General features: G+C 47.4%; 1 protein-coding gene across 1 annotated transcript in view; it reads left to right on the top strand.

Annotated features, from left to right (window-relative positions):
- LOC144158648 (corticotropin-releasing factor receptor 1-like) overlaps positions 1-14,837 on the top strand; it is a 140,602-nt gene extending 125,765 nt beyond the window's left edge. Inside the window, exons 7-11 of the mRNA XM_077689683.1 lie at positions 4,696-4,826; positions 4,931-5,019; positions 5,720-5,858; positions 9,824-9,865; positions 13,507-14,837. Coding sequence (XP_077545809.1) covers positions 4,696-4,826; positions 4,931-5,019; positions 5,720-5,858; positions 9,824-9,865; positions 13,507-13,824 — 719 coding nt within the window. The 3' untranslated portion in view covers positions 13,825-14,837. The remainder of the gene's footprint in view (positions 1-4,695; positions 4,827-4,930; positions 5,020-5,719; positions 5,859-9,823; positions 9,866-13,506) is intronic.
- The last annotated feature ends 1,928 nt before the right edge of the window (positions 14,838-16,765 follow it).

A 16,765-nucleotide genomic window follows, 5' to 3' on the forward strand; every position in this document is an offset into this window, starting at 1 on the left:
ATATTGAAACTTTGTTCATGCAAACTGAGTCAAATAAAAGTCCAAAATCCAAACTGCCAAAGACCGAAGCCAAAGTCTACAAGCTGAAAAAGCGTGGTAATGAGGGATCGTGGGCACTTACTCAACAAAGGGCAGTGCGCAAGACAGATCTTCGAGGCGCACGTCAAACACAAGCCAAAGCATTCTTCCTTGAGAAAGCCTCTATTGACTTGATACAAAAGGAGCACAAATATCTTGATAAATGACAACCTTCTTCGCGCGTGACCCTGTGTGTGCTTTACAATCGCTTATTGTTATCTGTTCCTTCCTCTTCTACGTTCCACTTTCTTCAAAGGTATATATTCCGCCACTGCGAAATAAACCATGTTGTTGCCAGTCAGCGCTCTGTCCTATCGATCTTTTGCCCCGTCTTAGCGCTGTTGTTCAAATGTCCAAAGTTCACTTCAATTCCGTCTATTCCGTCCGCCAACAGCCGCGCTACGAAGCCAAAGGAAATTCTAAGAGCCCCATGTGCGATAATAGCGCCATTGGGTAGACGGCGGTTTTATAATGCACAGGAACCCAGGTTCTATGCCTACCACAGGAACCTTTTTTTTTTGAGCTGCGCACTCCCCCACGCCTGCTAGTAGGCTCCTTTCCTCCTTGCCACTTTCCCTTACACTTCTCGGCCTGGCATTGTTCCCCTTTCCATTTCGCCGAGCAGAGTTTTCTGGTAACGACCTGGACGGCAAGAATATTAGAAGATATCAACAATGGGTCTACAGTTACCATCGTCCACCATCGGGATAGAAGTATAATACCTATAAAGAAGGGTGTCAAACAAGGAGGCACAGCCTCTCCAATGCTATTCACAGCATGCTTACAACAGGTATTCAGAACATTAAATTGGGAACAGGTGGGGGTGAGGGTTAATGGAGAAAACCTCAGTAACTTTAGATTTGCTGATGACGTTGCCTTGCTAAGTAACTCGGGGGACAAATTGCAAAGCATGATTTCCGCACTGGACAAGCAGACTAGAATCCTGGGCCTGAATATTAATATGCAAAAAACTAAAGTAATGCTTAATAACTTCTGGAGAGCACAGCTCTTTCAGATAGGTGGCGAGGCAGTGGAAGTGGTAAGCGAATATATCTACTTAGGCCAAGCAGTGACCCCGTATCCCAAGTATCCCAACCGTGAGACAGAGATAATTAGAAGGACAAGGATGGCGTGGAGTGCATTTGGCAGGAATTCTCTGATAATGAATGTCAGCCTACCATTATCCCTGAAGAGGAAAGTGTATGACAACTGCATCTTACCGCTACTCACCAATGGGGTAGAAACTTGGAGGATCACTCAAACGGTTCAACTTAAATTGAGGACGACTCAGCGAGCCATGGAACGGAAGATGATAGGTGTAAAGTTAAGGGACAATAAGAGAGTGGAGTGGGTCATGGAACAAGCGCATGTTAGGGACATATTAGTAGAAATTAAGAAGAAATGGGTGTGGGCAGTGCATGTAACGCGAAGGCAAGATAACCGTTAGTCATTAAGGGTAACAGAGTGGACCCCTAGAGAAGGCAAGCGTGGCAAGGGGCGACAGAGAGTTAGATGGCCAGGTGAGATCAAGTTTTCGGGGATAGATTGGTCGCAGTTAGCACAGGACCGGAATGATTGGAGATCCATGGGAGAGGCCCTTGCCCTGCAGTGGGCGTAGATAGACTGATGATGATGATGATCCGCACGGACAGATCTCAAGCTTGAAGCGCGATGCAGTTAAAACAACTCGTTAAATGGGAGGCCAGTTGTACAATCGCCCACCGTATGGCGCGATAGTAATGCGAAAAGTTGGAGAGAGCAATGGGAGTTTAAAACAAGGCTGTGGGTGAAGTGAGAGCGGGAGGCAAATCTGTTTGGCTAGCTAAGATGAGGCCAAGTAAATGGAATAAAACAGGCAAGTCGGTTGATAACAACCAACGTGCCGATACTAAGGGAGGTCCACTAATCATCATCATCATGATCAGTGTGATCACATGGATAAGCATTTTCAGTAGATGAGCTATTATTAGGCCACATTTTCAATATCAGTAGAGCCGATATTGCAGCGCATCCTTCTCTCATAAGGATGATCACAAAATAAATAAAATTTATTCATAGCTTTAACCTAAATTCTCTGTCACCGCTTCGTCGTGAGCTAAAAATCTTCGCTGTTCATCCGCCTCAACAGAGTGAAATTCCTCCAGGACCGACGCCGGGGGGGGGCGCTTCGTTCTTTGAACGTACGCATACCATAAAGATGTGGAATGCAGCGCAATCTGCGACTCCCGCCTCTACGTTCAGGATACCGTATTCCGACGCCGTCTTCTGTATGTGCTCTTTCGATCACATTCGAATACGCTTGGGAGTAGCCTACATAAAAGTCTACCGCTTAGTCGCCGGCATAACCAGCAGAGCTCATATCCACGCCTGTAAAGCAGATGAGACAACCAAGCACTGTTCTGTCGTTGCCTCCAATATTCTCCGGCGAGAAACGCGCTGGGTACCGAAGCATCCGATTGGAGGATCGCCCGTTCACGCAAAAGACAATCCTAGGATATTTATTCGCATCATCGAATTCACAAATGGTGACAGAAGCTCTTCTCGTTTTTCGAATAATACACATTTATACAAACGGCTATAGTACCACCAAAAAAAAAGGCTATGAGTGCGCGAGTTCCCGTTCCGACCTCCTTTCTTTCGCCTGCCGCCTGTTTTATTCCCTAAATCTCACTCCCGCAGTGCAAGGTACCAAACCGGGCTCTCTCTCCCGGCCTTTCCATTCGTTTTTCTCCTCCTCCACATCTGCCCCATTTTTTTTGTTTTTGTTTTTGTACAGAAGGACGGTGGTTGCATTTTCTCTACAGTGATTTAGGCCCAAAATGTCCACCAAACCTCTCCTTCGCGCATTTTCCCCGATTTCATTCTGGGAATCTTGTTTTTGTAGGTCTTTGCGTTCCATAGGTTACTGGTTGAAGCTGCTCTTGGTGCACCCTTTGTTGTTGCGTTTCTACTATTTTTGCATTGCACCACTTTTCAGAGCTGCCCGCCCGTCACATATAGATGATGCCAGATAGAATAAATGCGAATAGTTTCGTCTAGCCGCATTTTTTTCTTTTCACCCTGCAGATTGCTTTTGTGCTTCTCACTTTACGACGTGCAGCCTGGATGGTGTATTTTAAGCGGTATTGTATAACGGCTTGGTGGTTCGTCCATACGACACCAGCTTTCATTGTTGAATGGACGGTTGTCCTACTAAAGAAATAGTATACGAAAAACGTCGACTGTATCCACAACCTAAGTAGCCAAACAATTTTAATACAACAGAAACAGCCAGTGTTGCTTGTTATAGCTCTTTGCTGCCATCCCATTCCCATTCTACTTTGCAGCAATACCCTCCAGCAGACTTTAAATGGCCTTTGAAACACTGATGCCTTGATTTAGGGACTTTCAATAATGCAATTGCTGAGTGCATATCGGTGCCCTACTACGTTTTCGCTTGCTGGAAATTGTGATTCTGAATTTGCTTGAAGCGTGGGAGTTATTTGTCTGGGATGGCGTACAACAAATGTACAGTTTTCAGCGTTTACCATAACTGGCTTAGTGGTGTTTAGGGGTAAACAAATTAATAGTGATTGCTGAAGCAAAAATTACGCCCAACTCCCCTCGCGGGAACCCTGGTGTGATGCGACGCTGAAGGGGGTTCCATTGTGCGTTTCCGTTGGGTCGATTACTCGAATTGCGTGAGCAATCGTCAGGTAATGGGAGAGAGAGAGAGAGCAACGTAGCGTGGACGACCGTCGACTGAGAGACCGGCCGGAGCGCAGCACTCCGCTTATATGTGCAGCGCGCCTGAAGGAGAGGAGACCGCGGAGAGAGAGGGCGCTGCCCATGAGCACAGTGCGCTTGCGCCGTGCGCAGCGCCGCCCACCGGCGGAGTGAGAGAGCGCGCCGCACTGCGCGCGCCACAGATGTTGGGGGAGAGTGCGCGCTATCACGGCGAGAAGAGGAGGGGCGCAGCGGTGCGGACAACAACAACAACGACGGACGCACGCAGGAAGGACAGGGCCGCCGACAAGAGATGCTCTCAGCGTCGCACCTAAAAAGAAAACCCGGCGCTGCAGTAAAATGATTCCCCCATCCCCTATGAAAGGAATTTTCTGTTTATAACTAATACCCGTACACTCTAGCAAAAACATAATAAAAAGCCCTTTGAGGGGTGCAATGTATGGTACACTTACAGAAGGGAAAAGGTTTGGGCGTGTTGGGGCATTATCATACAGAAAACAAGCGCTATTTAAAAACGCAGGATGAGGCGTGGACGAGACAAGCGCTTGTCCTATCCAGGCCTCGCCCTGTGTTTTTAAATAGCGCTTGTTTTCTGTGTGGTACACTTACAACCTAGTAAAACAAAAGCTCCCTTTTAGAGGGTGTTTTCTTGTTTATAATACCCTTTAAAAGTTTGTTTTTTTGTGGTTTTGCAAGGGTGTAGCGGTGTTAGTTATAGAACGTGAAAATTCGCGTTATGGGTGTAAACCATTTTTCAGTGCACGTCAAAGTTTGCTGACCCTTTACTCGGCTAGGAAAGTTTATGCTTTAAAACAAGAAGAAACGGTTCGCTTTATTCTCAATATTTTGATAACCGATCATTCTGTGCGCACTGTTCTGCTTTGTTTCCAGGGTTACCACTGGCATTCATACTGGCGTGGGCATACGCAACAGAGCAAGAGCTTCGCACAGCATGCTGGGAAGGCTACGGCTCGAGTCAGTACGTCTGGATCCTCATAGCTCCACGCCTGGTCGCTATTTTGGTGAGAGTTCTCGCATTACGGGCAGCTCCCCATGAGGACCCGAATAGTTTTTATAACCAAATACATGGCGTGCAAAGTCTATGAAAGTCCGTTCTCGTTGACAGATCAACGCTGGTTTCCTGGTGAATATCGTGAGAATTCTCGTGTCTCGTGTCAAGCCGAGCGCTTCAGTAGCCGAGACGCCACAGTTTAGGCAAGTACATTGGAAACTGCATTCCATTACCTCCAAGTGGTGCCAATGGTGCCAATGGTGCCAATCAGCATCCTTTACTGAAAGCACCCACAATAAACAGCTGTGAATAATTATTGCATTCTCATCTGTTATGTTTCGCGTGATATTTGGACTGTGCTGGAAAGTAAAAAATAATATTTTAACACAAACGACAATAATAGTACCTGACGTATCATATTAACATGGGCTAAAACAGAGCACTAAACGCAAATAACGGTAAAATATTTCGAACCTACTCGCTCCGTGAGGAACTCCAGGAACAATTTCGGGAGAGTATTGTACTTATATATTTTGAACGCCTGAAGTGGTGCAATTTGGCTTACACTATACAGTAAAACAGCGCGAAAAACGATGACTAACAGTTAAGGGGATACAGGGACGAGCGCAGGTGTTAGCCGTTGTTTTTCTCGCTGTTTTTCTGCTCTAATAATTTTTGCGTTGTTCGCGCCAGCCTCAATATGACGAACAAACATGATACATATGAGTTCTTCACATAAGCACGATGGTCTCAAAGTGATTTTAGAAAAAAATTGCTATGATGCTACATTGCCTATCGCGAGGCCTATAAAAGTGGTGTTATATGATTATGTGCATTTTTCAGTATTTATATGCTGCGCTCTTGTGATACCAAATAGCTTAATAAACTTATCGCTTCCAACAGGAAAGCGATCAAGGCCACCGCACTGCTGTTTCCTCTCCTGGGCATCTCGCACCTTTTGTTCTGCATCAACCCTCGAGGCGAAACCATGGGGCTCAAGGAGGCATACATGATCGTCAACGCTATTTTGCAGTCGTCCCAGGTGAGCACAGCCTTCCAAGCTGTCAACTTGCATGAAATCGAAAGAACGAATCATGCTACATAAATGTCTTGTTGAGAACATCTCTCATATTCGCTTATGTCTTCGTCCTGGCGACTTCCCACTTTGCCGATTTTGGCATGAAATTTAACCGTATAAAGCAGGAGGTTGAAAAAAAAATAACAGCGTAAATGTGAACCAGTAAAGATGAATGGTTTTAGTGCCGGCTTGAGGAGCAAGATTTTCTCAGTTGAATGTATTAGCAGTGCACCTTTGGGGCAGAAATATGTACAGCGATCTCACCCTGGTAAACAAAACACAACGGCTCTGCTTACAGGGGCATGGAATCGAGACAACAACCAAGTATTCTTTCGAGCTCCGCTGTTGGGAATCGAGATGACCGCATAGCTCTTCTCGAGGACGTATACTTCCTCCGACCCCCCCCAGAAAGCGGCTATTTATTTCCGCAAACCCATTAAACACTGTCTGCGTTGTTGCTGCTGCCGGCGGAAAAAAAGCAAGCTTGCGGCTGTAGTTTTCGTGAACATCCGTCACATACCCCTGCAGGGGGCAAGATCAATCTCAAAAGAAATAGTGAGCATACAATGAAAACAGTTCGCGTCAAGGGAGCGGAAGACGCAGAACGGCCACTTCTAAGCAAAAGGTACTCTCCAAAAGGCTACTGCCCATCGTTCTTTTTTTTTTTTTTGTACAATCGCTGCTTGTCGGCATGTCGCTCAAGAAAGAAAATCTTTTATTGGCTAGTCTGTTCTGCATCGCAAAGTCTCCGAAGCTTCACAGAAGACGTGCGTTTCTTCACCAGCCTACACGCACACACAATACAGCATCCGGGGATTCTGATGCGGTCCAACAAGACAGCAAGCAGACGGCCAAGACGGCCAAGACGACAAGACGGCCAAGACGGCAACCACCCATGTGGATCAGTGCCTAAGGTACTGGGCGGTATCCCAAAGACGTCGGTTCGATCCGAGCCGCGGCGGCCATTTCTCAGACCTTGGTAAAAAAAAAAAAAAAGAAATGCCCGTGTGTCGACATAGGCGCACGTAGTAATTCCCAGGTGGTCTAATAAATTGCTCAAGTTGCCCCAACTGCAACATAACTCTGAGACAAGTGTAGCATCATCGCAGTAAGCCTAGAAAGTTTGTTTTTTCCCACGGCACGATATGACTTTGTGAAGAATCTATAGCCGATGAAGGAAGGGTGAAGGCCGAGCAGCCACCAACGGTATCTCGCTTCTCTGAAGCACGTGACACCAATGTCAAAGCTATCGTCATTCTCGGAAACGACCAATATGTGACACTTTTTTCGTGAACAGGCATGCTTCAAGAGACGTTACGTTTGTACAGACCGAAATGTTTTTAGAAATTTCATCCCGTAATAGATCGCCGAAGCAGAACTAGCTGAAAAATTTCAAGCCATATGGTTAGCAGCCAAACCGAACCTAAAAACACAAGTCATAAATTGGGATCACATTGTATGCCTTGCGTAAAGAGCCATATACATAAACATAATTGGAAAGAAAAAAAGGCCAGATTTTAGTGCGTGTAATTACTGACGCACTATATTTTCAGCAGGGACTGTGTTCGTCTACTGTCATACTTTATTAACCTAACATTTCCGCTCCCGCCCCCCCCCCCCCCCTCTAAAAAAAAAAGAAACGCGCCTAACATTCATCACAAATTGCCTATCCTTCGAATACCTGCTAGCAGTCTCTGCCACAGTTACACCGATGGCTAATCCTTGACACACGAAGAAAGGCTAATCGGGCTCCTGAGCTGGAGTTTTGGTGACATGCAGCGCCCCTAGTGGCCGACGTCTCTGGGTGGTACAAAAGCAGACGACCCTCACCGCCCTCCATGTGTTTTCAATTACAAGCCAGAGCGAAAGTTGCTTCTACATAATTTAATCACATGGTGGTGCGTTTAAATGACTGCATTCTGAAGAAAATGCTCTTAAAGTAGTTGCAGAGGCTAAACAAAATATTATGCGCTACAACAAGCCGATTTATCGGATTTCTTTTGAGCCAGCTGTCGCGATCTTAGCGACGTGGGACAGTATCCCCAAGTCGGGTGGTCTAACTTCCTGACGATCATTCGTTCTTTCTTCTTGCGTACCGTTGACAAAGAAACAGTTCGCAAGTATACCATAAACACAGAATGCTGCTCATCCTGAGGTTGCTTTAGCGGGAGCATATGCAAGAGTACGCGAGTAGCGCAGCCGACTCAGCTGACACTGCTGGCCTGGCACCGCCTTGAAAACGAGTGGAAATCGTATTTTGTATTTTCGCAAAATAAATTATTCTCGCCTAACATTTGACGCTAGACGATTTACGAACTTTAGGGTATATGTATAATAGCGAGTAGGTCAGGCAATAGCGTCAAATAAACTAACTAAGCGCAATTAAAGGACGCAAAACAAGCACCAAATAGCATGTCCGCTATTGCAGAGATGTGCAACATAACGCCCAAATATTTACATAAGATCGTCACTGACTGTGTTGGTTATCTTCTAGTGCAGGGATTGTCGCTAACAATATGAACGCCGACACGCCAGTTATGTCCTCAAAAGGGGTTAGGCGGCGAGACAAGAACCGATCAGAATTCATCGCTTCCAGTTGCATTGTCCCCCCATCTTCACACTTCGCCAGGTTATTGTCAAATATTATTGGCAATTCGCTGAATTTTTTTTCTTTTTCCTTCAAAGCCACCCCCTCCACCCTTCCCACCCGATTTGCCGTCCAGCCCTTCGCCGTATCGGCTTCAGGAAACTCGGCCCTGCACCTGAAACTCGGCCCTCAACCTGAAAAGCTTGCCTACCCTTAGCAGCGTATTGAAGCGCAGCAAATACGAGGACAGGAACACAGACGACGACACACAGGGCGCTGTGTGTCGTCGTAGTGTAGCGGCCTGTGTATCGTCGTCTGTGTTCCTGTCCTCGTCTTTGCTGCGCTTCAATACGCTGCTATGTACCAACTCGCCCAAACCAATACTACCCTTAGACTATTCTATTAAGAGCGAACTTGGAATATATGATTCATCAAGAAAACCCAACGGACACTCAGTTCGCCCGAACACTTTGTTTTACGGCCACTACTTTCGGAATCACAAACATACTTCACGCTTCTGACGCTCCCTGCATTTTGTGACTGAGCCACGGAAAAAAGGGCAAGCTAGCGCGGCAATATGTATTCGTAACGATGACGCAAACCAGCAGTGTTTATTGAAAATGCACGCATAAGGTCGCAGGTGCGCAAAAGTACAGCTCACCGGAGCGGACGAGCGTGCGGTGCGCGACACTCGTTGGCTTTTACGCGCGAGCATCGCCGATTGCGTTACCCTTCTTTTTTGATCGGCTGTTGTTGAAACGTCCTTGTCACTAAGCGTATTACTATAAACAAGAAGCTTTCACTTCAAATTTCACTTCATACGACCATCGATCGGTAAATCTGCGAGTGGCAGAGCGCCGTCACCGTTCCAGCACTTCCGTCGACGCTGTAATCGTATTTAGCGCTGCAAAGCTTTTTTCCCTAATGCCAAGTTGATCGCCGGACGAGATCGGGCGCATCGGCTTTGGGCTGGAGACCGTGTAGCAAAACAATCGGGAGTATCGAGCTCATTTTGCTTCTGTCAACACGGGATCCTATGGGCCCCCCATGCTATGTACTACCCGGAAGTACTGCCTGGAAGCCGGTTTCGCAGCGCCCCCTGGCCAGCGCAGGAGCCCTATAGCTGATGGCTGAGGTATGCAGGTTATATAGACCCAGGTATCGTCAAGAAAAAAAAACGATCCTAGTGTAATCGTCCCCCTGGGGGTGGTCCACAGCGTTGTTCGGGTGGATACTCTGTGAGAATTTCATGATCGCGAAGCGCTCAACAAACTCCTCGAGCATATAAATAGTAGTTAGGGTCTTCTGATTCTTTTGTCGCCTTTCTATTTTTAACATGCAGGGGATATTCGTGGCCGTGCTGTACTGCTTCATGGATTCTGAGGTATGTACCCATTTACTTCATGTACGGATCAATTGTCCTCAAGGGGGGGGGGGGGGGGGGGGGGACGGCAACAACACAAGCACAAAGGTGGAGATCCTTGAGGCCAAAATTGTCACAGCAGAAATGTAAAGTGCTTGCCGTTAGATTGAGGTGGAGACCGCCACATAATAAACCGGAGTAGCGTAGTTTGCACTTCTCTCTTCACATAGAAATCAGCCGCCTTGTTGAGCGCGTTAATAAAAAGTCTGACAGAAAATTATTCTTTTAGGAAAAACCATTCCCTATGCACAGAAGTGCTGTCTTTGTTTAACGCGTTTGGCCATGCTGTAGAGAGAGATAGAGCTCTTTATTAGATGAAAGCAGAGAGGTTTGCCGGCATGTTCCCGTCTGCGTGCTACTCTGCGGGGATGGGGAGAAGGGAGTAAAGGCCGTAAAAGAAGTAGGGCACAAAGAAAGAGGGGAAAAGAGGAGATTAAAAGAAAAAGTGAACACGAAGCATTGCGTGGTGACTTAAAAGTCCACACGATCTCACACGTAAAGTTCTAAATTGTCTCTGCGCAGCCGATTCCGTGTAAATAGTCAAATAAAGCAACCAACACTTTTCCCTGGGACGATGGAGAGGGCCAGGGTCCAAGAAGACCTTTCAAAGATATACATGCGTTGTTGAGGCACTCAATCTTTTCTGCGAGGTGATTTCTTTCTTGGATGTATGCCGGCCACTCTAGAAGGACGTGCTCTACTGTTTCGGGCAATCCACAATTATCGCAATAGGGGTTTGCAGTTACACCGAGACGATGGCGGTAAGAGTTCGTGAGCGCTGCGTTGAGACGCAACCGGTGGTAAAGGGTTTCAAGCTTACGTGGAATCCGCCCTGGAAGCCTCATTCTGAGCCCAGGGTCTATATGGTGCAGGAAGGGGTGCCAAGTTTCAGGACAAGACCAGAGGCGGTTTCGCTCATCTAAGGCAAGCTCCTTCGCTAGCGCCGCGGCCTCGTGTTTTGTGAAAAAAATCTTTCTTACATTTCGCAGCTGTAGGCCTCTGCGAGCTGCCTCATCCGCTTTCTCGTTTCCGAGAATGCCGCAATGTGCAGGCATTCATTGTAGGATCACTCGGTGACCGGCGACGTAGGCGAGATGGTGCAAGTACGTGACGCCACGGGATACATGCTCGTGAAGGCTGAAGCAGCTGGCACGCCGTAAGGTTTGCAACACCGCCTTCGAGTCCGTGAATATAGCCCATTCGGCTAGTGGCGGACGAAGAATGTAGCGCAGGGATTGTTTAATTGCATGGAGCTCGGCAGACGTGGATGAGGTTCGTTCCAGGTGGTAGGACAAGGCTTTGCCGGTCGACGAAATGAAGACGCCGGAAGAACTACCGTGAGTCGTAGTTGAGCCGTCAGTAAAAATGTGAGCCATATGTGAATATCGGGCATTGATGTGGGCAAGCGCGAGTTTTAGGAGGCAAAATATGTGGCAGAGGTTTCTTGGGGTTGAGACCAGGTATGCTAATGTTTATGCAAAGGGGTGAGAGAGTCCAGGGAGGGAAATCAGACGGCATGGTTTGTCGTGCTTGAAGGGGTACAGAAATGTTTATATAGTTTATCGCTTCTGCGAAGCTGGAATTTTCGTTGAGCTGTACATTACGGGCCAAGACATTGGTTTGTGAGTGCAACCGATGCCTCAGGTATATTCGAACTGGTTCCTGCAGCCGGAGAACATCCAAGGGCAAGCAACCAGCCTCCGCAACTGTACCAGTGCACGAAGTGCCCTTAGGTAGACCAAGACAGGCACGCAGACAATTATTTCTTGCTCCGTCAAGCTGCTTTTTGCTTGAAGTCGGCAGCCGCTGTAAAACTGGTAGGCTGTAACGTAGCAAGCCATAGACATAAGCCTTGCAGAGCAGCAACATCGATCGACAGTCACTGCCCCAGCGACTGCCGGCAAGGTACCCAATAACTTGCGACACTGCAGAAACTCGAGTACGTCGTCTGTGGACCTGAGGGGCCCACGAGAGGTTCCTGTCCAGAGTTATCCCGAGGTATCTTTGGGTGCGCACATAATGCAGTCGATGACCCCCAAGGATTAACGGGAATTGAGTCATCCGCTTGCGGGTGAATGCCATGGCTACGCTTTTTTCAGGCGATAGACGGGGCGCAAGGTAGTCAGATATATTTTTAGAGCTTTCTGGAGCCTCTTTTGCGTACGGCGACGAGACCTTGCTGCACTCCAAATGCAACTGTCATCGGCGTAAATTGTTAATTTCACGCCAGGAGGCAGGGCACGCTTTAAGTTGATTAGCACAATGTTGAACAGCAGAATGCTCAAAACTGCTTCTTGCGGTACTCCTTTCTCGATAATGTGACACGAAGTAGGGCCTTCCGGTGTACTCATAAAAAGTTGTCGTCGTTCCAAGTAGCTTGATACCCATGCATACAGCCTCCCACCAAAACCAATACCAGCAAGGGATTCAAGAATGGCTGTATGAAAAACCGAATCAAATGCCGCCTTCATGTCTAAAAAGAACTCGATACGAATCTTTTCGTCCCATAGCCCTACTAAGCTGTATAGGAAAACTTATGGAAAAATGATCTTTAAAAGAATGAACTGGTACATCGAAAGCAGGAAGCTTTATCCACCTGAGATGAATGGCTTTCGTCAAAACCGGTCGGCCATCGATAGCATACTTGCTCTCGTGGCGTCACTAGAACAAGAATTACACCGCGGGCACATATCAACTGGCCATGCTGTATACAGTGACACATGAACTTGAGAGACTGTGCTCTGGCTGAGCATGTGAACATCGGCATGGTCAGTCTACGACAGGAAGGAACGGTAACAAAGAGCCATACGGAAGTCAATACCTAGCATAGATTTCTTGCAGGGAAAATATTGAATCACATTATCTGCGAACGAATACTTGCTCTCAAAAAATGAATTCGAGTCACAGCCTCGGCAGCTGTGCTTCTAAATTGCGGCTGACTTTACATTTTTTCTTCGTCATAATTATTTCATGAATAAAACTACTCATGAAAATCTTTCTCTTATGCCGACGTTTCGAGGTGCAAGAAATTAAAGCTATTTTAAGTGACCTCTTCATACAGCTTTGTTCCGCGAATGTCTTGCCGGAATTCGCACCAAGGAAATGCCTGAAAACTGTGCGGCTACATGCTTATCGTTTTCGTTACGTGTGGCAGGCATTGTTTGTGTATTTTCGCATGTTTTGCTTCCTTCCTTCGAAGTCTCGGTTTTCTTTTTGTGTCTCCTGTTTTTCTTTGTAATATTTCCTCTCCTTTTTCCCTAAATATTTAGTACTAGATATCTGTTCTGCCTATTTTATTTTTCTTCTTTTCTGATTTCACCTGCTTTTAAGATTTTCTTTCATTATGTCATTTGCTTATTATCTCTCCACAAATAGTGTTACTGCCCCCTCTCTTTCAACTTGTTTCTCAATTTGTGTTGCATTTTATTATTTGCTTCAATAGTCACGATTTTCTTCATTCTTCACTTGCGCTCGATTTACGCATGCGTTACTCACCGATTTTAGTTGTTTTTTTATTCTTGTTAACAATTTTCAACCTGTGTTTTCTCTCCATTACTTCTGACAAAGAATATTGAAATTTACGATTCGCACTTTAAATGCAGGTGCAGACGGCGCTGCGCAATGCCTACCTTCGCGCGGCCATGCGCCGGGATCCCTGCAAAGTCGCCAGAGCAGACCGGTGCTGGAGAACTACCGCCAGTCGCCACTCCAGATTCACGGCTTCGACGACGTCATCGCTTTCCGCGACGTCTCGAAAGCTCCCGCCACCTTCCGCCGCCCGTGGTGTCGACTTCGAGGGTAACGGACACGCCGCACAATGCCACGGCGGCGCTTTTCCCCTTTATCCGGGGCGCGGCGCCATGGCAACAAGAAGTGACGGACTCAACAATGACGTGGAGGTCAATGTCTTTCACGTGTGACCCCGGGACAGTCGTTATGAACATCTCGAGGCACGGCTGGGAGAGAGAACAAGCCGTGGCCGTTGTCGTTTCAGTTCTCCGATCGTTTTGGACGACTTGTGATATGCTGCTTCCACACTGTCGTATATGCGGTACATAAATGGGTAATTACTTCTTTACACCACATTTCATGTTGTGGTTAGCTGGAAGGGTGGTTTAAGATGGACATGTCCTATTTACGGCAGGTGGTTTACACAAGAACATTAAATAGCACCCGAAACACCGGCGCCCGCTGTCTGGGCAGAAAAACGTCCGCTTGACGAGTGCTTCCAAGCAGGAGGCCCTTCATGGGCCACAGACGACTTCCTATGACGTTTGTGTGGCTGCCGCGTTGGCGCAGCACGTGAACGGTGATAGACTGTTTTCTGCTGCTCCTAAGGGCTGCGCTGCCGGGCAGTGCGGAGCCATGCGGAGAGTTGCAGCTGTGGCTGCAGGTACGTATTAAGCACGCCCCTCGCTTACCTGCGCAGCCGCGCAACCGCCACAATTACGCGCAGATAAAACCTGCAAAGAACTCCCAGCTGCGCTCAATTGGACATTAATGCTTTCGCATTCAAAACTCCTTAAGGGTTAGGTGTCCTGGCATAATTTTTAGTCCTTTCAGATCACATCTCACTTCTTTTGCCACTTTTTTGCTTTGTTGTTGGGCGAGATAATGTCGAATAGGTAAAATACAGGCTGCATACGGTCATTCGCGAGAGCAACTATTTCTGTAGCAGCATACCGCGTGATCTGTAGCTTACTAGCTTACTACGGCATTGGGGAAGCGTGTCTTCCAGACATCAACATCGTGGCCCCGTCAGTATCAATAAATACCATGTTTCTTTATTGTGGCTACTCCGTCAGTGTCCTGTACCTTTACTCTAGCGCATTTCTGTGATCGTTGGTGGTATTTAGAAAGTACGGGAGATGAGATGGTGGTTAAATAATGTGAATGTGCCGCGCGGCGTTTTACTTTACCTACAAAGCGAGAAGAGGACAGGGACGCTATTTTAAATGCAGAGCATTTCAGTAACTCACGATGTCACCCGCGTTGACGTCCGTAGTCCGCACCGCACCCCTCCCTACTATATAAAAAAAGAAAATACTATCCGGCGCCAGGTTTCGATGCCTCGACCCTGCGGGCGGAACGCAATGTACATGGTGCTCTACCCACTGCGCCACAAAGCCGACACAGAATGGGACGCTACGAACGCGCCTTATATCGTTGACTCATTCAAATTACTGCTGACGAGCGCTCTCTCGTCAGCAGTTGCCACAAGTGCAACAACATTAACGTAACGCAAACTACTTAACGTCGTGCGCCCCCGGAAATGCTCTGCATTTGATCGTGCCCCTCACGAGGGGGATGTTTCACTGCGTCTTCTCTCGGTCGCGGGACCCGTGGCGCCATCTGGGGAGGCGCGGCACAACTCCTAGCACTTTCTTTGAAAAAGCGCCTCGAAAGCGCGGCAAATATGAAATAGGGATGACGCGCTTTCGAGGCAATCCGCCGATGCGGTTGCTTTTGATTTCCATTCTCGTTAAGCATTGGCGGCCAGCACAACCACGGGCAGCGCTGCGAAGCGCGTCTTCGTGACGTCAGCTTAAGGATTCTCGCGTTTGTCGTCTCCTTCGCTCGGGCTCGCTCTCCCTGCCTTTTTTTTTTTGCGCTCGATTGCCTTTAATGCTGGCGCATGCGCACAAGATTTTGCGTGTGTGTAACTTTTTGTCACAATAAAAGGCTTAAAATCGCATACAGCCGCTCGAGACGTAATTTAAAGAATAGTTCTTCATACCGCTCCGGAAGAAACATTGCCAACGTTGCCACATTCCTTCTGATGCCGGTCCTGTGCGTAGCACGAAGAGTCAGAGCTAGGCGTCAGCTTCTGAATCCTGCAATCTTTCGAACAAAGGCAACAGGCAGCTGCTAATAAGCGACAACAGCGAAAAATTTCGCCCATCTCCCCGCGAGGGGGACTCGAGTAAATGCGTCGCATAGGGGGTGGGTGTATTGCGTTAACGTTTAGTGTTTGGGGAGTTGGTGGTAGTGAATTCGTTGTATCAGCAGCTTCTTGACGTAGTTTGAATGAGTCAAGGATATAAGGCGCGTTCGTAGCCTTTCATTCTGTGTTGGTTTTGTGGCGCAGTGGGCAGAGCACCATGTACCTCGCGTTCCGCCCGCAGGGTCGAGGGATCGAAACCAGGCGACGGATAGTATTTTTTTTATATAGTGCAGGGGGAGGGGTGCGGACAACGACGGTGCGGACTATGACGGACGTCAACGCGGGTGACATCGTGAGTTACTGAAATGCTCTGCATTTAAAATGCAAGACCAAAACCAATTTCAGCCTTCGAGGCTGTCGGCTTTGGCAGAAGGCTATACCATATGTAAAGAAAAACAGTTTTTGCAACCTTGCCGATCCTTCGAAAATTGAATCGCATCACTTTACGTTGTAATTGCATGGGAGTATACCGACACGCAGTATGGGCCGCAAAAAAGTCGATGGAGTTCCATATAACCTAGTTTGTGTGTAGCCGCCTGCTGATATATGGAGGCTTACTGAGCAAAACAAGTCAAGTGTACGCTGAAAACACTGTAACTCTGTTTGTTCGCACCGGGAGGAATATTTCGGTACATTCCCCACAGCCATTTATTCCCAATATTCAGATGTGGAGTATAGTCAAACTGCACTCAAGAGGAAGAGGATGAGAAGAAGGAGCAGCAGGAGGAGCAAACTTTATTTCACAGTAAAATACAGCTGGTAAGTGGGCAGGGTCCTCAGTCCTCGACAAGGGAGTAAGCGCATTTTTTTTTCAATTCATAGAACGTCATTATGAGTAGGCCACGATATGTTGTTTACACCTGAACGGATTGGAAAACAATAAAGAACTTCTTGGGCATATTCATCGGCTTAGATTC

Source organism: Haemaphysalis longicornis, unplaced genomic scaffold, assembly GCF_048455015.1.
Source record: "Haemaphysalis longicornis isolate Haplotype H1 unplaced genomic scaffold, Haemaphysalis longicornis Haplotype H1 scaffold_10, whole genome shotgun sequence".
NCBI classification, from domain to species: Eukaryota; Metazoa; Arthropoda; class Arachnida; order Ixodida; family Ixodidae; genus Haemaphysalis; species Haemaphysalis longicornis.